This window comes from Orbicella faveolata, unplaced genomic scaffold, assembly GCF_042242905.1.
Source record: "Orbicella faveolata isolate gen_17 unplaced genomic scaffold, um_ofav_v1 contig_47, whole genome shotgun sequence".
Taxonomy (NCBI): domain Eukaryota; kingdom Metazoa; phylum Cnidaria; class Anthozoa; order Scleractinia; family Merulinidae; genus Orbicella; species Orbicella faveolata.
In genome coordinates this window covers 15,076,729-15,091,826 of record NW_028301577.1, presented here as the reverse complement: position 1 = coordinate 15,091,826, position 15,098 = coordinate 15,076,729, and the positions used below count along the sequence as shown (strand labels likewise).

The 15,098-nt window shown below is 38.9% G+C and overlaps 1 protein-coding gene across 1 annotated transcript in view; it reads left to right on the top strand.

The window, feature by feature from the left end:
• Window positions 1–15,098, top strand: part of LOC110065443 (uncharacterized) — a 425,702-nt gene that overhangs the window by 135,098 nt on the left and 275,506 nt on the right. The window contains exon 11 of the mRNA XM_089279275.1: window positions 7,643–7,688. Coding sequence (XP_089135401.1) covers window positions 7,643–7,688 — 46 coding nt within the window. The remainder of the gene's footprint in view (window positions 1–7,642; window positions 7,689–15,098) is intronic.

The window sequence follows — 15,098 nt, the reverse complement described above, 5'->3', positions numbered from 1 at the left end:
TTCTCTTTATCAGATGACACTTTTGGTGGCCCAGCACTACAGCTTTCTTCAGGATGGTTTGACAGGAACTTGCAAACAAAGTGTTGGTAATTAGATTTTAAAAGTTCTTCGCACAGTGTATCAACACGCTTTTGGTCTACTACAGGTTCACCCTTGGGTCTTGAGTTGTAGTTGCAATTTATTTCTGAGGGTAGTTTGCGTTTTCTGCCCCCAAATTATCTCCAGTGAGGATGTGCTTCTCACATACAATTTCATGTAATGGATTCTGTTTCATTGCTTCTTTTTCTGGGTCTTGTTGAGCTTTTATCGTCGGCAGCCCCCACTGCTTGCGTACATCCATGCAGCTGATTGGCTTTGGCAGTTCTGTGACCCCAGACATTTTAGCTTCGACAGTAGCTGCTGGTTTCACCCCATGGCGAGTTCGCCCCCACCTAGTTCGCCCCCACATCGACTCAACTTGATCGAGTTCACCCCAACCAGATTGAGTTGCATATAGAGATTATTCCTCGTTCTTTTATCCACTGCCTTATTAGATTACTGGTGGTGAGGAAACTTTGCTTGGTGGCGACTGGGAGTTTATTGGTGGCAAGACTTCCTGATGGCGAGATGACATAAACATACATAGACTGAAATAGTTCTTTGAAAATGTTTAATAACTCGATGACAACTATGTTAACACGGACACAAAATTTTGGGGCGAACTCAAAATAGAAATTTTATAGTGGGGGTGAACTCGATGGGGGCGAACTTGCCATGGGGCGAAACCGGTATCATTCGCTTCCACAAGCTTGTAAGCCAGAGCCGTGATGTGTTTACAAAAACCACGTTTTCCAGCAGCACAAGACTTATCCTTAGTGGCAATAATTTTTCCGGTCTCCTTGCTTAGTAGAAGGGAACAAGAATAAATACCTTTTTCTGTGGAAATACTTTTGGCTTGCTTCATGGCTGGCCTGGTGTGTCCCTCCAACAAAAACATGTCATGACCAGGCAGCAAGTTAAGTCTTTTTGGTTTTCCTGACATCTCAAATTTTTTGGTTTTTGAGAATGCATACCCCTCTGTGATGTGCCTTTTGTTGCTGGTCTGTCTAAGGAAATCTTCAACAACTGTGTGTTAATGTGGGGACATTTGTAAAGAGGTTGCCCAGTTGTCCGTGGGGATTCCCTCACCATTGAGTAAACTTTGCGCCAGTTTCTTGAACTTACTTTGGGCCTCATGTTTTCTCTGTTGAGACACTTTACCTTCCCAGTCCATAAGTAGCGTCTTGTCCCAGCCAAATTCGATGTATACCTGAATTCTCTATGGCCACAAACAAGAACTTTGTCAAATTCAAATCATCGAAGTTACAACAGTGAAACAATGTTGCCAAGCGACTTGAAAACTTACTTGTTTTTCAGCTCTTTCAAGGTCAGGTTGCTTAAATTACGACAACTCCTACACTTCAACCATCTTATAGCTTCCGTCTTAGTTAAAAGGTCAATCTCTTTTATTAATTTAGTCCCGTAAATGTCATTTTCATTAAGCGCTATGCGCTGACCCTCTTGACCGGCGGCCATGTTTGTTGACATTACCTTGAGCTGATTCGGTCGATTTACCCAGACTCCCGCGTTCGTAATGCCATCTTTTTCTGTATGGCAGACTGGCACACAACATCATAACTTCGTGAATATTTGATAGATTTCTATGTATTTTTGCCACGAAAATTGTTTTGTGAACATCTGCTCATTGAAGTCATAACATTGTGATCCCCTCCTATCTAAGACATGGTTGACCAGCCCCACAAGTTTTTAGTTCCTTTTTTAGGATGCAAATGGAATGCAAGACTTGTTTCATATCAAGCTAATGCACTAAGAGCCACTAAATAAGCTATACTTTAGGGGTATACCTAGTATAGTAGAAGGTTGATACATTATTAAAGTCATTCATTTTTGCATTGTAAAGGACTTTCTCTCAAAATGTCTACCTCCTTCAAAGCTGCCGATGTCAATCCTTAACTAAGCGGATCAGTGGCTTTCGAGTGGCATATTGTACACAGGCAGAGTGTCATTTGCCAATTTGGGAAAAAATGCCCTTCATCTTCAGGGTAAAGGGTTAATTGAACCACTTGCAGTTGAATGTTTATTTTGAGAAAAGAAAAGAGGAATGCACCTAGTAAATGATCAAGATTCTAATAGAGGAGTATTTAGTAACTGCTGGTATGCATGTGCCCTTCACAACTGATATGGCTACATTTTGTTGGCAAAAAAGCTGGCGATACCAGTTGCTCAAGTTGACTTTTTTATAGTAGCTGTGGTTCTCGGCTGGAAGTGCTTGTTGTAAGCAGATGTCTATAATTATTGAAGAGTATTGGTAAAAACAAAGCATTAAAGTCGTCGCGGTATTTGAAAACTTAGTATGACTGGACTCAACAGCTTCTTGTGTTCCTTGTGGCTTTTGCTTAGAATCATAACTTCTTGCGGCTTCCTCTGCCTAGATATTCAGCTTCTTTTGTCTCCATAGTTCTTGAGGGTAAACTGCAAAACACTGCATTTTCACTTCTTGCGGTGGCTTGCATGTTCTTGCAGCGCAAGAACTTTTTGTGCCACTTCTTGCGTGTGTATTATTTTTGGGCTGTACTGTAGTTTTGTGTATGCTTTTAGCCAATAACCTTTTTTCCTTCTGAACAATTCTTTTCTCAATTTTTAAACTGTAACAGAATAATTTGTACACCAAAATTATGTAATAAAAAAATATAGGTTGCAATACTTGTTTAAAAGAAAATGAGCATTCATTTCACCGTCAAGCTTAGCTTGAAGGAAATCTCTTGATTTTGTGTATGTCCATGGGGTGGAATCACCTCACAGTTTCTCAAAGTACAGACAGTTGTATTTGTAGGAAAAACTTTGATATAAGATAATTAAACTTGCAGAATACATGGCTGAGTGCTTCGCTAAGCATGTTCTTGTAATCAGCAAGGTTTTTTACAAATATTTTTATTAACTGCAGTATGAAATCCATGATCAATGGTTAAACCATTAGGATCCTGAGATCTTGGATCCTAATCACCCTCTAGCAATTCTGATCATAAATTCAAGGTTGCCACAGGCCAGCAAAATTGTCAGGTAAAAGTTAGGGAATTTCATTTTGCATCAGGGAAAATTGACATTGTGTGGCTCCAGAAAATATCCATGCTCTGTTATTCTTTCATTAAATATAGACTTTAACCGCTTGCTTGGTGGTCTGCTTTAAGTCAATTTTATAAAAATCAAAATGAACAGACTAGTTTAAAAGGACCACGCAAAACAATGAAAAGTCCAACCAGTTAAAACTATGACAAATAATGGTAAATCCCTACCTTTCAGTGAGTTATACATGTAGCACTTCAAATACACAATGACATGACATTACTCCTTATATCGTCAACAAGAATTAGTTTTGGTTAAGCTTCTGATTGGATGACAGAGTGGCACAAGCTTTTTAATGGTAATGGTAATGGAAAACCAGAGCGATACCCAAGTGAAAATTGCTCTAAGATCAATTCAGCAGCTCAATGAAAACTTAATGACAGCCCTGCATGATAGAATTAAAAAGATATCCTTATAACTGTTTGTCATCAAAATCCACACATCTAAGAGATTTGCACTTTTACTAGCGATTTGCTGAAAACAAACACATGAAAGCAAGCTAAATATACAGAGCACGAAACCAAAATGAAATACAAATAAAGCAAGCAAAAAATGATGGGTTTCCCCTAAGACTGGTGAATCTACACAGAGCATTAATAAAGGAATCTGTATCCAAGGAGCATTTAGGTCAGCATTTTTGTTGAGATTCAAGACTAATTATCTTGAAAACATGCATGGCTACCCTAATTTTTCTTTGTAGATTCCAATAGCCCTTGTAAAGATCTACTTTTTCCACGTGGTCCTAACCTGGTGCAAAAACCTTTGTATTTAGTAGGCACTGTCCTTAAGGCAGTCATCCACATAAACGTTCTTCTTTACAGTCTTCATAACTTCTTCGTCAAATTCGCCAATGTTATCTTCTGTTGCCTTCTTGAGAGCAAAGTTGGAACAAGCTGGGGATGAGGTGGCGCCAATTAAGTGAACCTCCATGCAGTAGTAAACTGGTTCTTGATCTTGTTAACACACCCACAATACTGTTAGTCAGGTCTGGTCCACTGAGGAGTTGGTCGTTCAAAGACATCCCTCTAAACTTTGTAGTGAAATCAAAGACCATTCTCATTTTTCCAGGTTTGTTGGAGTTAAACACAGGGTGATGGGGGAAATACCACAGTGGTTTATCATCGATGACGAGCTCGTCTTCTGGAACTCTCTTTGCATGCCCCTTGATCATGTAATCTCCAATGGTTGCTTTGTATTTTTCAAACAGCTCAGAATCTTGCAGGAATATCTTCTTCAACAGCTGTAGTCTTCGTTCTGCCATGATCCGATTGTTGGGAAGTTTAGGTGCTGGCTTCCTCCATGGAAGAGCCAGTTGATAGTGGCCATCAACCAACTTGACTGAACTCTCCTTTACTGCTAAAGCCCTTTCGTCTTCAATGGACATGGAAACCTTTCAATCAGGAATCACACCAGCATTGTCTGTCTTCCAGCAGTGAATGAATGAATTTGTTGCCACGCCTTTCTATTAGTACCCAGAAGGCCTCTGGGACATTGCATCCAATGATCAGGTTGACCTTAGTCTCATCGATGCTTGGCAAATTGATGTCTTGCAAATGAGGCCGTCTGCTAATGTCTTGGTTGGTTGGAATGCTGTGGCTCGAGGTGTTTGCCTTTTCAACAGTCCACAATCTCTGGATTTCTAACTTGTCTGACCCGTCAGTGGCTTCAACTGTTAAGCTTAACTCTTGACCAAACTTAGGACTATCTTGCTTCTCTTGCATTGTTAAGTAGAACATTCTCTGTACTTCTTAAATCCCCAGCTGTTCTGCCAGGCCTTTAGCACACAAGGAGACATCTGATCCAGTATCAAGGAGGGCATAGGTCAACAGTTCCTTGTTTGAGTTCTGACTATGAACCTTGACCAGCTCTATCCTGAGGCATACTTTCCCACTTCCGGCTAGGGTAGTGCTCGATTGTCCAGGCTGGGCAAGCACAGATCTTCTCATTTAAATGTACACTCCGTGAACCACACCTTGACTGGTTGCCTTGTTTGCCTGACATGGTTCCTTGGGTGTTAAGTGCAGTGATATGGGTGAACAATGGGTCACTCAATTTTAAACTTGGCTTTGGTTTAGTGCCACTCCATTTACTGTCAGGTGTAACGTCCATAACGCTTGCAAATACTGGATTATTTGCTGGCCTTGCCTTAATGTCCTTAATGTTTAGTCTCTTACCAGATTGTTGAATAGCGTCTGCCACTTCAACGAACTTAGTATGAATATGAAATGGCAACCTTTGTACAATACATGAACTTCTTGCCTTCATTTATTGCATTTTGTTCAACACTATTCTCAAATGACTGGAAAAAACTCCAATACTCCATAGGGTTGCCATCAAATATGGAGAGGTCTGGTTTGGGCCACGCAAATCCTTGCCTTATCATCGAGCCCAGCTTATCTAGCACATCTTCAACGATGGCAAAATCGTTGTCTACTGAATCTGTAGGAGAGGGTTCACTATCCGGCATGACTACGGGGTATGTAAACTCCTTCGCACGAGGGTTGAGCCTTGAACCGCGTTCAACTTTAGTCTTTTCAATGTGAGCTTTGACATCTTAAACTTTGGGCTCAACATCGCGTTTTGAACTAACTCCTCCAGCACATAAACCATGTTGTTTGAAAATGTTCGGTACTGCTCCACCAAAGGCAGAATAATCTTCTTCAAGGATCTTTGCTTGAGCAGCTGCCTGCTTAAGTTCATATTTAGCTTCTAGAAATTGACGTTCCATTTTCATTTCCTCTTCTTTTCTCTAAAGGCATTGTTTTCCCTTCAATTGCTCCATTTTAAGGCATGCCAAAGCTTCCTTGGCCTTTAACTGCTTAATAGATACACTTGTCTAGTTGTGACTTCAAAGAAAACCAATTGCGCTTACGGAATCTTCCAGTCAGATCTCTGTTCCCACATGAGCTCTAGAATGAGATTGTACTTTGTCAATCCACCGCTTCTGTAAAATGGACTCTCCTCCTACCATGACTTCCAAACACATCCATAACGAAATTGCACAAATCTTCGAATGAAATGTAATCGAAATCCACACATCAAAGAAGTTTGCACTTTTACTAGCGATTTGCTGAAAACAAACGCACATAAACCAGCTAAATATACAGAGCAGGAAACCAAAACTGTAGGGCTAGTAAACGCTACAGATATCGACGTCACAGTTCAAATGTACAAGTTCTAATCATGATGCGCATGTAAGCGTGAGAGAAAATAAATGTGATGGTGGGTGTGATTCAACTTAAAAAATAAATGAGACAAATACACCTAAGTACAAAAATATAACTACAAAAAACTGACAAAGGAGCAAAAATAAACTTACAAAACTGTGGTGACTGTCCAACAGGATAAATTCTACAATAATACTTCAAAGCTCACAACAGTGAGATGCAGCCAAGAAAAATGCGGTAGAAACCAGCAAAACTTATCTGCCAGCCGCTAACAAGCACTGGCGAAAATGAATACAAAACTATGCATAATGATGATCTTTTAAGTAGTAAGGAATAGGTTACATAATCCCCAGGGGTCGCGGAGAGACGTGAAAGCCAAATGCAAAGAAAATTCTAGTCACTACAAAAACAAAATACAAATAAAGCAAGCAAAAATGATGGAAAAATAACGAAACTTACAAGATTTGTGTGGCGACTACGACAACTAACACATAATGACAATGGAAACTAGAAAACTAGTGGCAGAAGAAGCTATACCAAACAACAGAAACAGCAGATGAAAAAATGTACACGAAAATATGTAACGTTACGTAATCGAAAATAACTTGCGAAACTAATAAGAATAACAAAATAATATACACAGAATAATTGAAAAACGGAAAACAATGGACAAAAAATCGTGAAGGCACAACAAAATTGGGGTGCCGTGACTAAACGGCTTAGAGACTTTACACAAGTCTTGCAGCCAATAACATGGTGACAAAACTGGCCAATCAGTTTCAAGGACCAAGAGACTTGACACCACTGACTTAAAAATTCCCTTGGCCCTGATAAGGAAGTGTCAGTCTCCAATAACAGTACCTTTCATAGCTATTCCTTCTCTTAAGCTTAATTAAGCAATGATGGTAGCGACGCCGAGGCCAACGCCTTATCAAAAATGAATTAAGAAGTTACCTTTGCCTTTTACAGTTGTGTAAATGTGCTCAGTACACATACATGTTTGGTCCTAAAAACATGCTTAGGCATGATATGTAATGACAGACTTCAATTCCAAACGGAAATTACAAAAAATTGCCGTCATCATTCACATTCCCCAGACTATGCAGAACTTGGCACGTCATCATTTTGCAAAGGATGGCAAAGAAAAGTACAGAGATTTATAAAGCACGTGCACAGCTATATTTCTGCTCATTAAACCTTTTGTTTGGTGACGTTCTTGTTGCTGTCATTAGCATTGTTTGCTTAAGCTCCCTATGTGTAATGGATTATAATTACATGTATATACTATGCTTATGCTATTTCTTTTTTGATAGTGTGGCCTCGATTCCATGTTATTCTGCTAGCTTTGGAAAAACAGAGGTTGGTATTATCATATTCTGTGTGCTTTTTAGTCCGAATTCCGAAGGATGGAGCACTATTAAAGTTAGCATATTTGGAAAGTTACTTCAGGTATGCATAAGTTTGGGCATATAATTCATGGTAGGACACATTTAGTCGCCTTCCCCTTCACCCCTTAAATGCTAACTGCAAGCAAACAGCAGTAAATAAATGCTAACCGCAAGCAAACAGCAGTAAATAAATGCTAACCACAAGCAAACACAGTATATAAATGCTAACTCCAAGCAAACAGCGGTAAATAAAAGCAAACTATATAATGTGCCCTACCATGAATTATATCCCCTAGTTTGATATCAGATGTTAGTATTTTTGTTAGCTTGACACAATATGACACAACAAATGTAATAACTTTGTTCGTGTGTAAACTTCGTGTAAGGGTGGGTGAGGGAGCATACATGTACCTCACATGGTAGTTGAGGCAAGTGGCCCTTTGAAAATTCTAAGAAATCGCCTCGTTCCCACTCCCCAGAGATTTTTTTAGGTGTTTCTTGCGTTTGGGGTTTTTCGTATTCTAGCAGTAATAGAAAGTTATTTTTGGATTGTATCATTCATAAAAAACATGGCATTGTGCTGAGGTTTTCTAATAGAGGGTAAAAATTTGTACTTGGAACTAAAACAGACCTCAAAAGAGTTCGAAGTTGTAAGGAATAAGCAGTAAGAAGACTCAACCAAATGTAAAGATGGTAATTATGGCTTAGAAGCGAGGATATTGTCCCTTAGGTTGCAAGATTGTCTGAACCAAAGGTTTCCCTGAATACATGTAAATCAAAACACTGCAGACAAATTTAAAACGGACTTAACAAATGTATCCCTTATTACGTGAAGCAGTGTTACAGTTATAAAGTGAGATTAGCATAACGTGCTAGTGGTCGGACGTGTTTTTCGTTGCTCCTCGAAATGGCGGAGTAACAAGTGACCACGTTCCCGAAGCTAATCATTGAAATGCCTGAAGATGGTGGAAAACCTAATGAGCCCAAAAGAGGAAGAAGTAGGAAATGTCAAAGAGGAAGCAGCTCCAAAACGGACGAAGAAACTAACGATTCTGACATGATTTGCGATCAACATGGCGACCAAGTTGACCAAGACGACGACCAGACAAGTGCTGTTCGCTTTGAAGAAATTAATCAGAAGCTTGACAAGCTGTTGACTCTTTGTCCTCTAATTGAAGACCTTAAGACCCAGCTAGCAAAGCTAAAGGAAGAAAATACAGAGCTAAAGAAATCATTACAATGAGCAATAGACGAAGTAAACGATTTGCGAAACAACCAGAATGAAATGAGAGCTGAACTAAATAACTCCAGAGACATGTTGCAATATGTCCAGCAAGATCTCCAGATGCAGACCATACGCAACATTAAAATTGAAGCTCAGTCAAGGCGAAGTAACATTAAATTCTTTGGAGTGCGAGAAGCAGAAGCTGAAAGTAACCCGTACGAAACAGGGAGGATCGTAAAACTTCTTCTTGTCAGCGAGCTCAAAATGCCGAAGGAAGACGTGGTGAATTTAAAATTCGAAAGAGTACACTGCATGCCAACTAAACGTTCAGCAAGGACACCAACGAATAGACCAAGACCTATTATAGCCAAGCTGAGTTTTTACAAAGATAAGGGCCGTATATTTAAGCACGTGAAGAATATCGACCCTGAGTTAAAGATGGGCGTTGCAGATGACTATCCCAAGGAAATAAATGAAATGAGGAAAGCGCTACTACCAGTGCTAAGAAAGGCCAAGAGGGAAAAGGCTTCAGCCTCGTTCAACGTGGACAGACTTGTAATTAATGGTCAAATTTACCGTGGACCTGAAACTGAGAAGTTTCCTTTCTATGCAAAAGTTTTGTCTTCATAAAATCGCTATCTGATCTTATTTAAATCACAAGACAGCTTCGGGAATCCATCTTGCATGGTAAGCTGTCACATTTTCAAGGGAGTTGTTTACATTTAGGTCATATGCATACTTGAGACTCCCTTGCCTCCTTTGCTAATTGTTAGTAAAGTAGTCAAAAGTGCCAGACTCTAACTTTGCCGTCGTTGATTGCTTTGCCCTAGAATTTCCTAAATTTTCGCGGCTTTAACTGTACAAATTTGATAAATTTATGCTGGCACCTTTTCATTTATTTGTGTTTAGGTTGGTTTTATTTTTCAGTGTTGATTTTCGTTTACATATCAAGAACGAGTACCCAATTACGTTTAAAAGATTTCGTCTTACAGCCAACTACAGAAGATTTTATAATAATTTATATACCCAAATTCTAATGCTAGTTACACCGGTGGCTTTGTCATCACCACAAAAAATTCTCCAATTTTATTCAAACCAATTTATTAAGATTTGAATATGACAACCCTGTTTAAAGCATCTTTTTGCTCACTTAATGCCAGAGGTTTAAACCAAGCACGAAAAAGACAACAGTTGTTTAGGTGGCTTCATAATTATAAATTTGACGTAATATTCCTACAAGAAACTTACCCAACACAAACTGTTGAAGCGATATGGAATTCTGAATGGGGAGGGAACATCATTTACAGTCACGGAACAAATCATTCAAAAGGTGTTGCAATTCTCTTCAACCCCAAACTGGATGTACGCATAGGGAGCTCTGAAGCTGACAAAAACGGGAGATATTTACTACTAGAAGCTTCCATATTTGAGACTACATTTTTGTTTTGTAACATTTACAGCCCAGATGACAATAACAGTCAAATTACATTCTTCTCAAAGCTCAGTGACAGTCTCAGGAGGCACGCTGATATGCAAATTGTTCTAGGAGGCGATTTCAATTGTGCTCTAGCACCTTTGGATAAAATTGGCGGAACTTCAACTGAGAGAAAAAAGACAGTAATTAGCAAAATCAAAAACTTGTGCACGAATTTTGACCTCCAAGATGTGTGGAGATCACAACACCCCAGAACATCACAATACACATGGTGCAATAACTCATTGAAAGTGCAATGCAGGCTAGATTATTGGCTGGTTTCAAAAGAATTGTCAGCGCTTGCGACAGATTCCGGAATCGTCACCTCAACAATATCAGATCATTCTGCAATAACTCTTCACCTGCAATCAAAAGAGTATGTTCAACGAGGTCCAGGTTTTTGGAAGATAAATAACTCTCTTTTAAGTGATGAAAGGTTTGTACAGGATCTATCGAGTAAAATACCGGAGTTCAAAACAAAACACGATTATTTGGATGACAAAGACCTATACTGGGACATGATTAAAATGGAGGTGAGAGGTTTCTGTGTTCAATATACAAAACGAAAAAACAGGGAACGCCGGAATACCAAAAAGCACCTCCAACAACAAATTGATCATTTGATGAACCAGCTTAAGACTGACAGAACAAAAGAAAACATATCAAAATTTTACCGTCTCAGAGCAGAATATAATGCGATAGCTGAATACAGAACAAAAGGTGCTATAATAAGAAGCAGGACACGCTGGCATGAAAATGGCGAAAAAAACACTAAATATTTTCTGAATATAGAAAATTCAAATATTGCTAAACTCGATGCAACTCAACAAGAGGAACTTGAGCGTCCGCTTCTCAACGAGGAGTGCTTTCTCATATTAAAACAGTCTTCCAAAAATAAAACCCCAGGAACAGATGGCCTTTCTGTAGAATTTTATTTGCGGTTCTGGTCTTTGCTAGGAGAAGAAATGGTACAAAGTCTCAACTACGCATATGAACATGGACAACTGAACATAACGCAAAAACAGGGCATTATCAAGGTGATACCAAAAAAAAGGAAAGACAAGTCATTCCTTGAAAACTGGAGACCCTTAAGCTTACTAAATGTTGATTACAAAATCGCTACCAAAGTTATAGCACACAGGATTTCAAGTGTTCTTCCAATCATTGTCAATGAAGACCAAACCGGATATGTCAAAGGCCGGTACATCGGTCAAAATATAAGGCTAATCACAGACATCATGAAGGTAACAGAACTAGAAAGTATACCTGGTTTGGCCATTTTTATTGATTTTAAAAAAGCATTCGATACGGTGGATTGGAACTTCCTCTTCAGGGCACTGCAAGCTTTTAACTTTGGCCCATGCATTCAAAAGTGGATTAGAACTTTTTACACTGATTGCTCCAGCTGTTTTGTTAACAATGGATTCGCATCTGAGTTTTTCAAACTCAAAAGGGGTGTCCGTCAAGGTTGTCCGCTCTCAGGCTCTCTCTTTGTTCTATGCATGGAAGTTTTAGCTAACGCCATTAGAAATGACAACACCATCAAAGGAATAAAAATTCATGACAAAGAATTTAAATTGTCCCGGTACGCTGATGATACAACTGTCTTTGTTTCTGACACGAAATCTGCAACAAATTTATTCAAACTTTTGTCAAACTTTCAAGAATGTTCTGGCCTAGAAATAAATAAAAGTAAAACTGAAGGAATGTGGTTAGGCACAAGCCGCAAAAACACAGCAAAACCCCTGGGAATTGCTTGGCCAGCTAACTCTATACTCGCACTGGGAATTAATTTCTTGTATAATGATGAAATTATTTACAATAAGAATTTTGAACAGAAACTAATCAAAATGAAAAGCCTGCTTAACTTGTGGTATCCTAGAAACCTTACACTTTATGGTTGCAAATACTAAAATCCTTAGCGATTTCCAAACTCGTTTATAATACATCTGTCCTAACTTTTCCAACAAAATTCATCGCCATGGTAAATCAAGCAATTACGCAATTTGTATGGAATAAGAAAGCTAAAATTAAATACAGAACAATGATAGGGCCGAAAGAGCAGGGAGGGCTAGACATGCCGGATTTTCAAATAATCAATGAAGCGCTTAAAATTGTTTGGGTAAGAAGATTAAGTGACAGCAATGGAACCGCAAGTTGGAGTCATATCCCTCTTTCCTATCTACAACCAGTTGGTGGTCTGTTTCTTCTGCAGTGTAATTTTGACTTAAAGCTACTTAAAGTTGATATACCGATTGATTTCTACAAAGAAGCTCTGTGCGCCTGGCAAATAATTAACTGCAGTACTCCTAATACCAAAAAGCAGGTACTGAATGAAATAGTTTGGAACAATCATCACATAAAGATAGAAGGATATTCCATTTATTACAAAAAATGGCACGATGCTGGATTAACTAAAATTGAAGACTTTTTTCAAAGTAACAGATTCCTAACTTTTGAGGAATTCCGTAGCAAGTTCAAAATTAACACAAACTTCTTAAACTATTTCGGTCTATGCCACGTAGTCCCTCCAAAATGGATCAATATTCTCAAAGGAAATGTTACTGAACCCTTGGAAAAATGTTCTGAGAAGGATAAGATATCTTTAGATAAACTCTCTTGCAGATTAGCAACTAAATTCTTTGTTAAAGTGCACCTAACCCCAAAAAATTTTTTCCCCTAGAATGAATCTACTTATTATTTGAAATAGTTCTGCGAAAAAATTTTTGAATTCCGTTAAATCCTCGATTTTCTATGCCACGACGAAATCTCGAAAATAGCTCCAAAACACCACCATTTTGTTTCACGACCGAGTTTGAGGAGAATGGGTCCAGCGGCTCTTGTGACATCTACCCAGGAAGGTTGGATATCTCATTTCCTCTCATTTCCTTCAGGATGGTGCAATACACATTCGAAAAGTGCGCAGAAATGCCTTCCAGAGGTGCTATCAGCTGTTGCAGCAATATTCCAGATTTAAAGAAAGATATACTGTACAATTTACTGACGATGATCGGCTAATGGTGCAATAAAGACGTAAACGATGGTTGATTTTGTCGAACCGAAAGAAGCGAACTGAATCTGTGAGAACCATTGAAGAACTCTCACTGGAATTTGTTCCGCAGACTTTCGAACGCTATTTTCATAAATTTTCTGCTTAAAGCTAACCAGCAATTTGTAGAAATACTACCTACAACCTATATCTTCCAATCCCGCAGTATTTATAACATAACTGGCAAAGTTGTGTGATCCGGTCATGATCAAGAAGCGTTATACTGATATGGAAATAGATCGCAACTGTACGCCGCTAACCAACACTTACTTCTCTTTCGATTTAGATGAAAGTCGAAGATTAATCCTCTAGAATTACATGATAACAAAATTGTTAGACTCACAGAGTTTTTTGAAGGTTTGGAAATCAGCAGTGCGACAAAGATTCTGTGCAATAGCGTTGAAAATATGACCGCATAACTTTATCTGCGGACCGCCTAGGGAACACATCCTTTTCGCTTATCCGACGAATTTCACTGCAAACTTTGAGAACAATTTACATTGGTTATTTGGAGTTACGACTTAAAACGTGTGACAATGTGAAATCGGTAATTGTATGAAATGTTTCCTTCCGCCTTGCTTCCCGCAGCTTCAAAAATACAGGTCCAAACAATACGATTTTCAATCGATCGAAGCCAATGTTTTGGAGGTCATCCAGTCTCGAAAACTGCAACACGTACGTCGCTCTTATAAACATGAAGCATTCAAATGAAAGTAAAACACAAACTGGATTTAACAGAACCTTGACAAAATACATTCTCGGTAAGGACAAATGTAAACGGGCTATAAACACACATGGGAATCTTATGTTTAGTTGACGAAATTACCATCCAAAGCAGTCCTTGAGTTTTCTTTCCTGCTTTTCATTTGCCTGCTCCTCCACTTTGTATCTAGCTTTCCATTCCTAATACACAAGCAGCTCATCCGCAAAGACGTCTTCCCCTTCGTCGCTTGAAATATTGCAAATTGCTCTCAAAGCTCTAAGCAGTGAGTTCACAGTTGTCGAACGTGCTCGATCGAAGTTTATTTCGGAGCCTTCCGAATCGAAACTTAACTCTGACTCCAGTGACGAAAAAGAAATGATTCTGAGACAAAACTTGGACGTTTTAGTCCCAAAATACATCGCAACGATTAGTTTTGTGTTCTATTTTCTCGAGCAAATACAGAGAGTTGACTGAGGCGCTATTGTGTTTGGTTCCTGGGTAGACGTCATCAGGTACCGCCGCCCCAGACTCCCTAAAATGCGGTCGTGAAACACTTAATCGTGGCTTTGAAAGGGCATAGAAAATCGAGGATTCAACCAAATTCAAAAATTTCTTCGCCCAAATGCTTCAAATAAAGTCTAGATTTGTTTTAGCGAAAAAAATTTTGAGGTTAGGTGCACTTTAAGAGTAAATTCGTTACACCTACAGCTGAACGAAGGATGAAAGAAGCCAGTCTAAAAGAACATACAATACAACTCATTTATAGCCTTCCCTTTAATGTTACAAAAGACACTAGACTCGCCATTTTCCAATACAAAATAATTCATCACATTCTACCCACAAATTTGACACTTTTTAGAGATTCATTAAAGGAACATGATAAATGTCACCTCTGTGGAGAAAGACAAATGTCAACCCACCTTTTTGTTA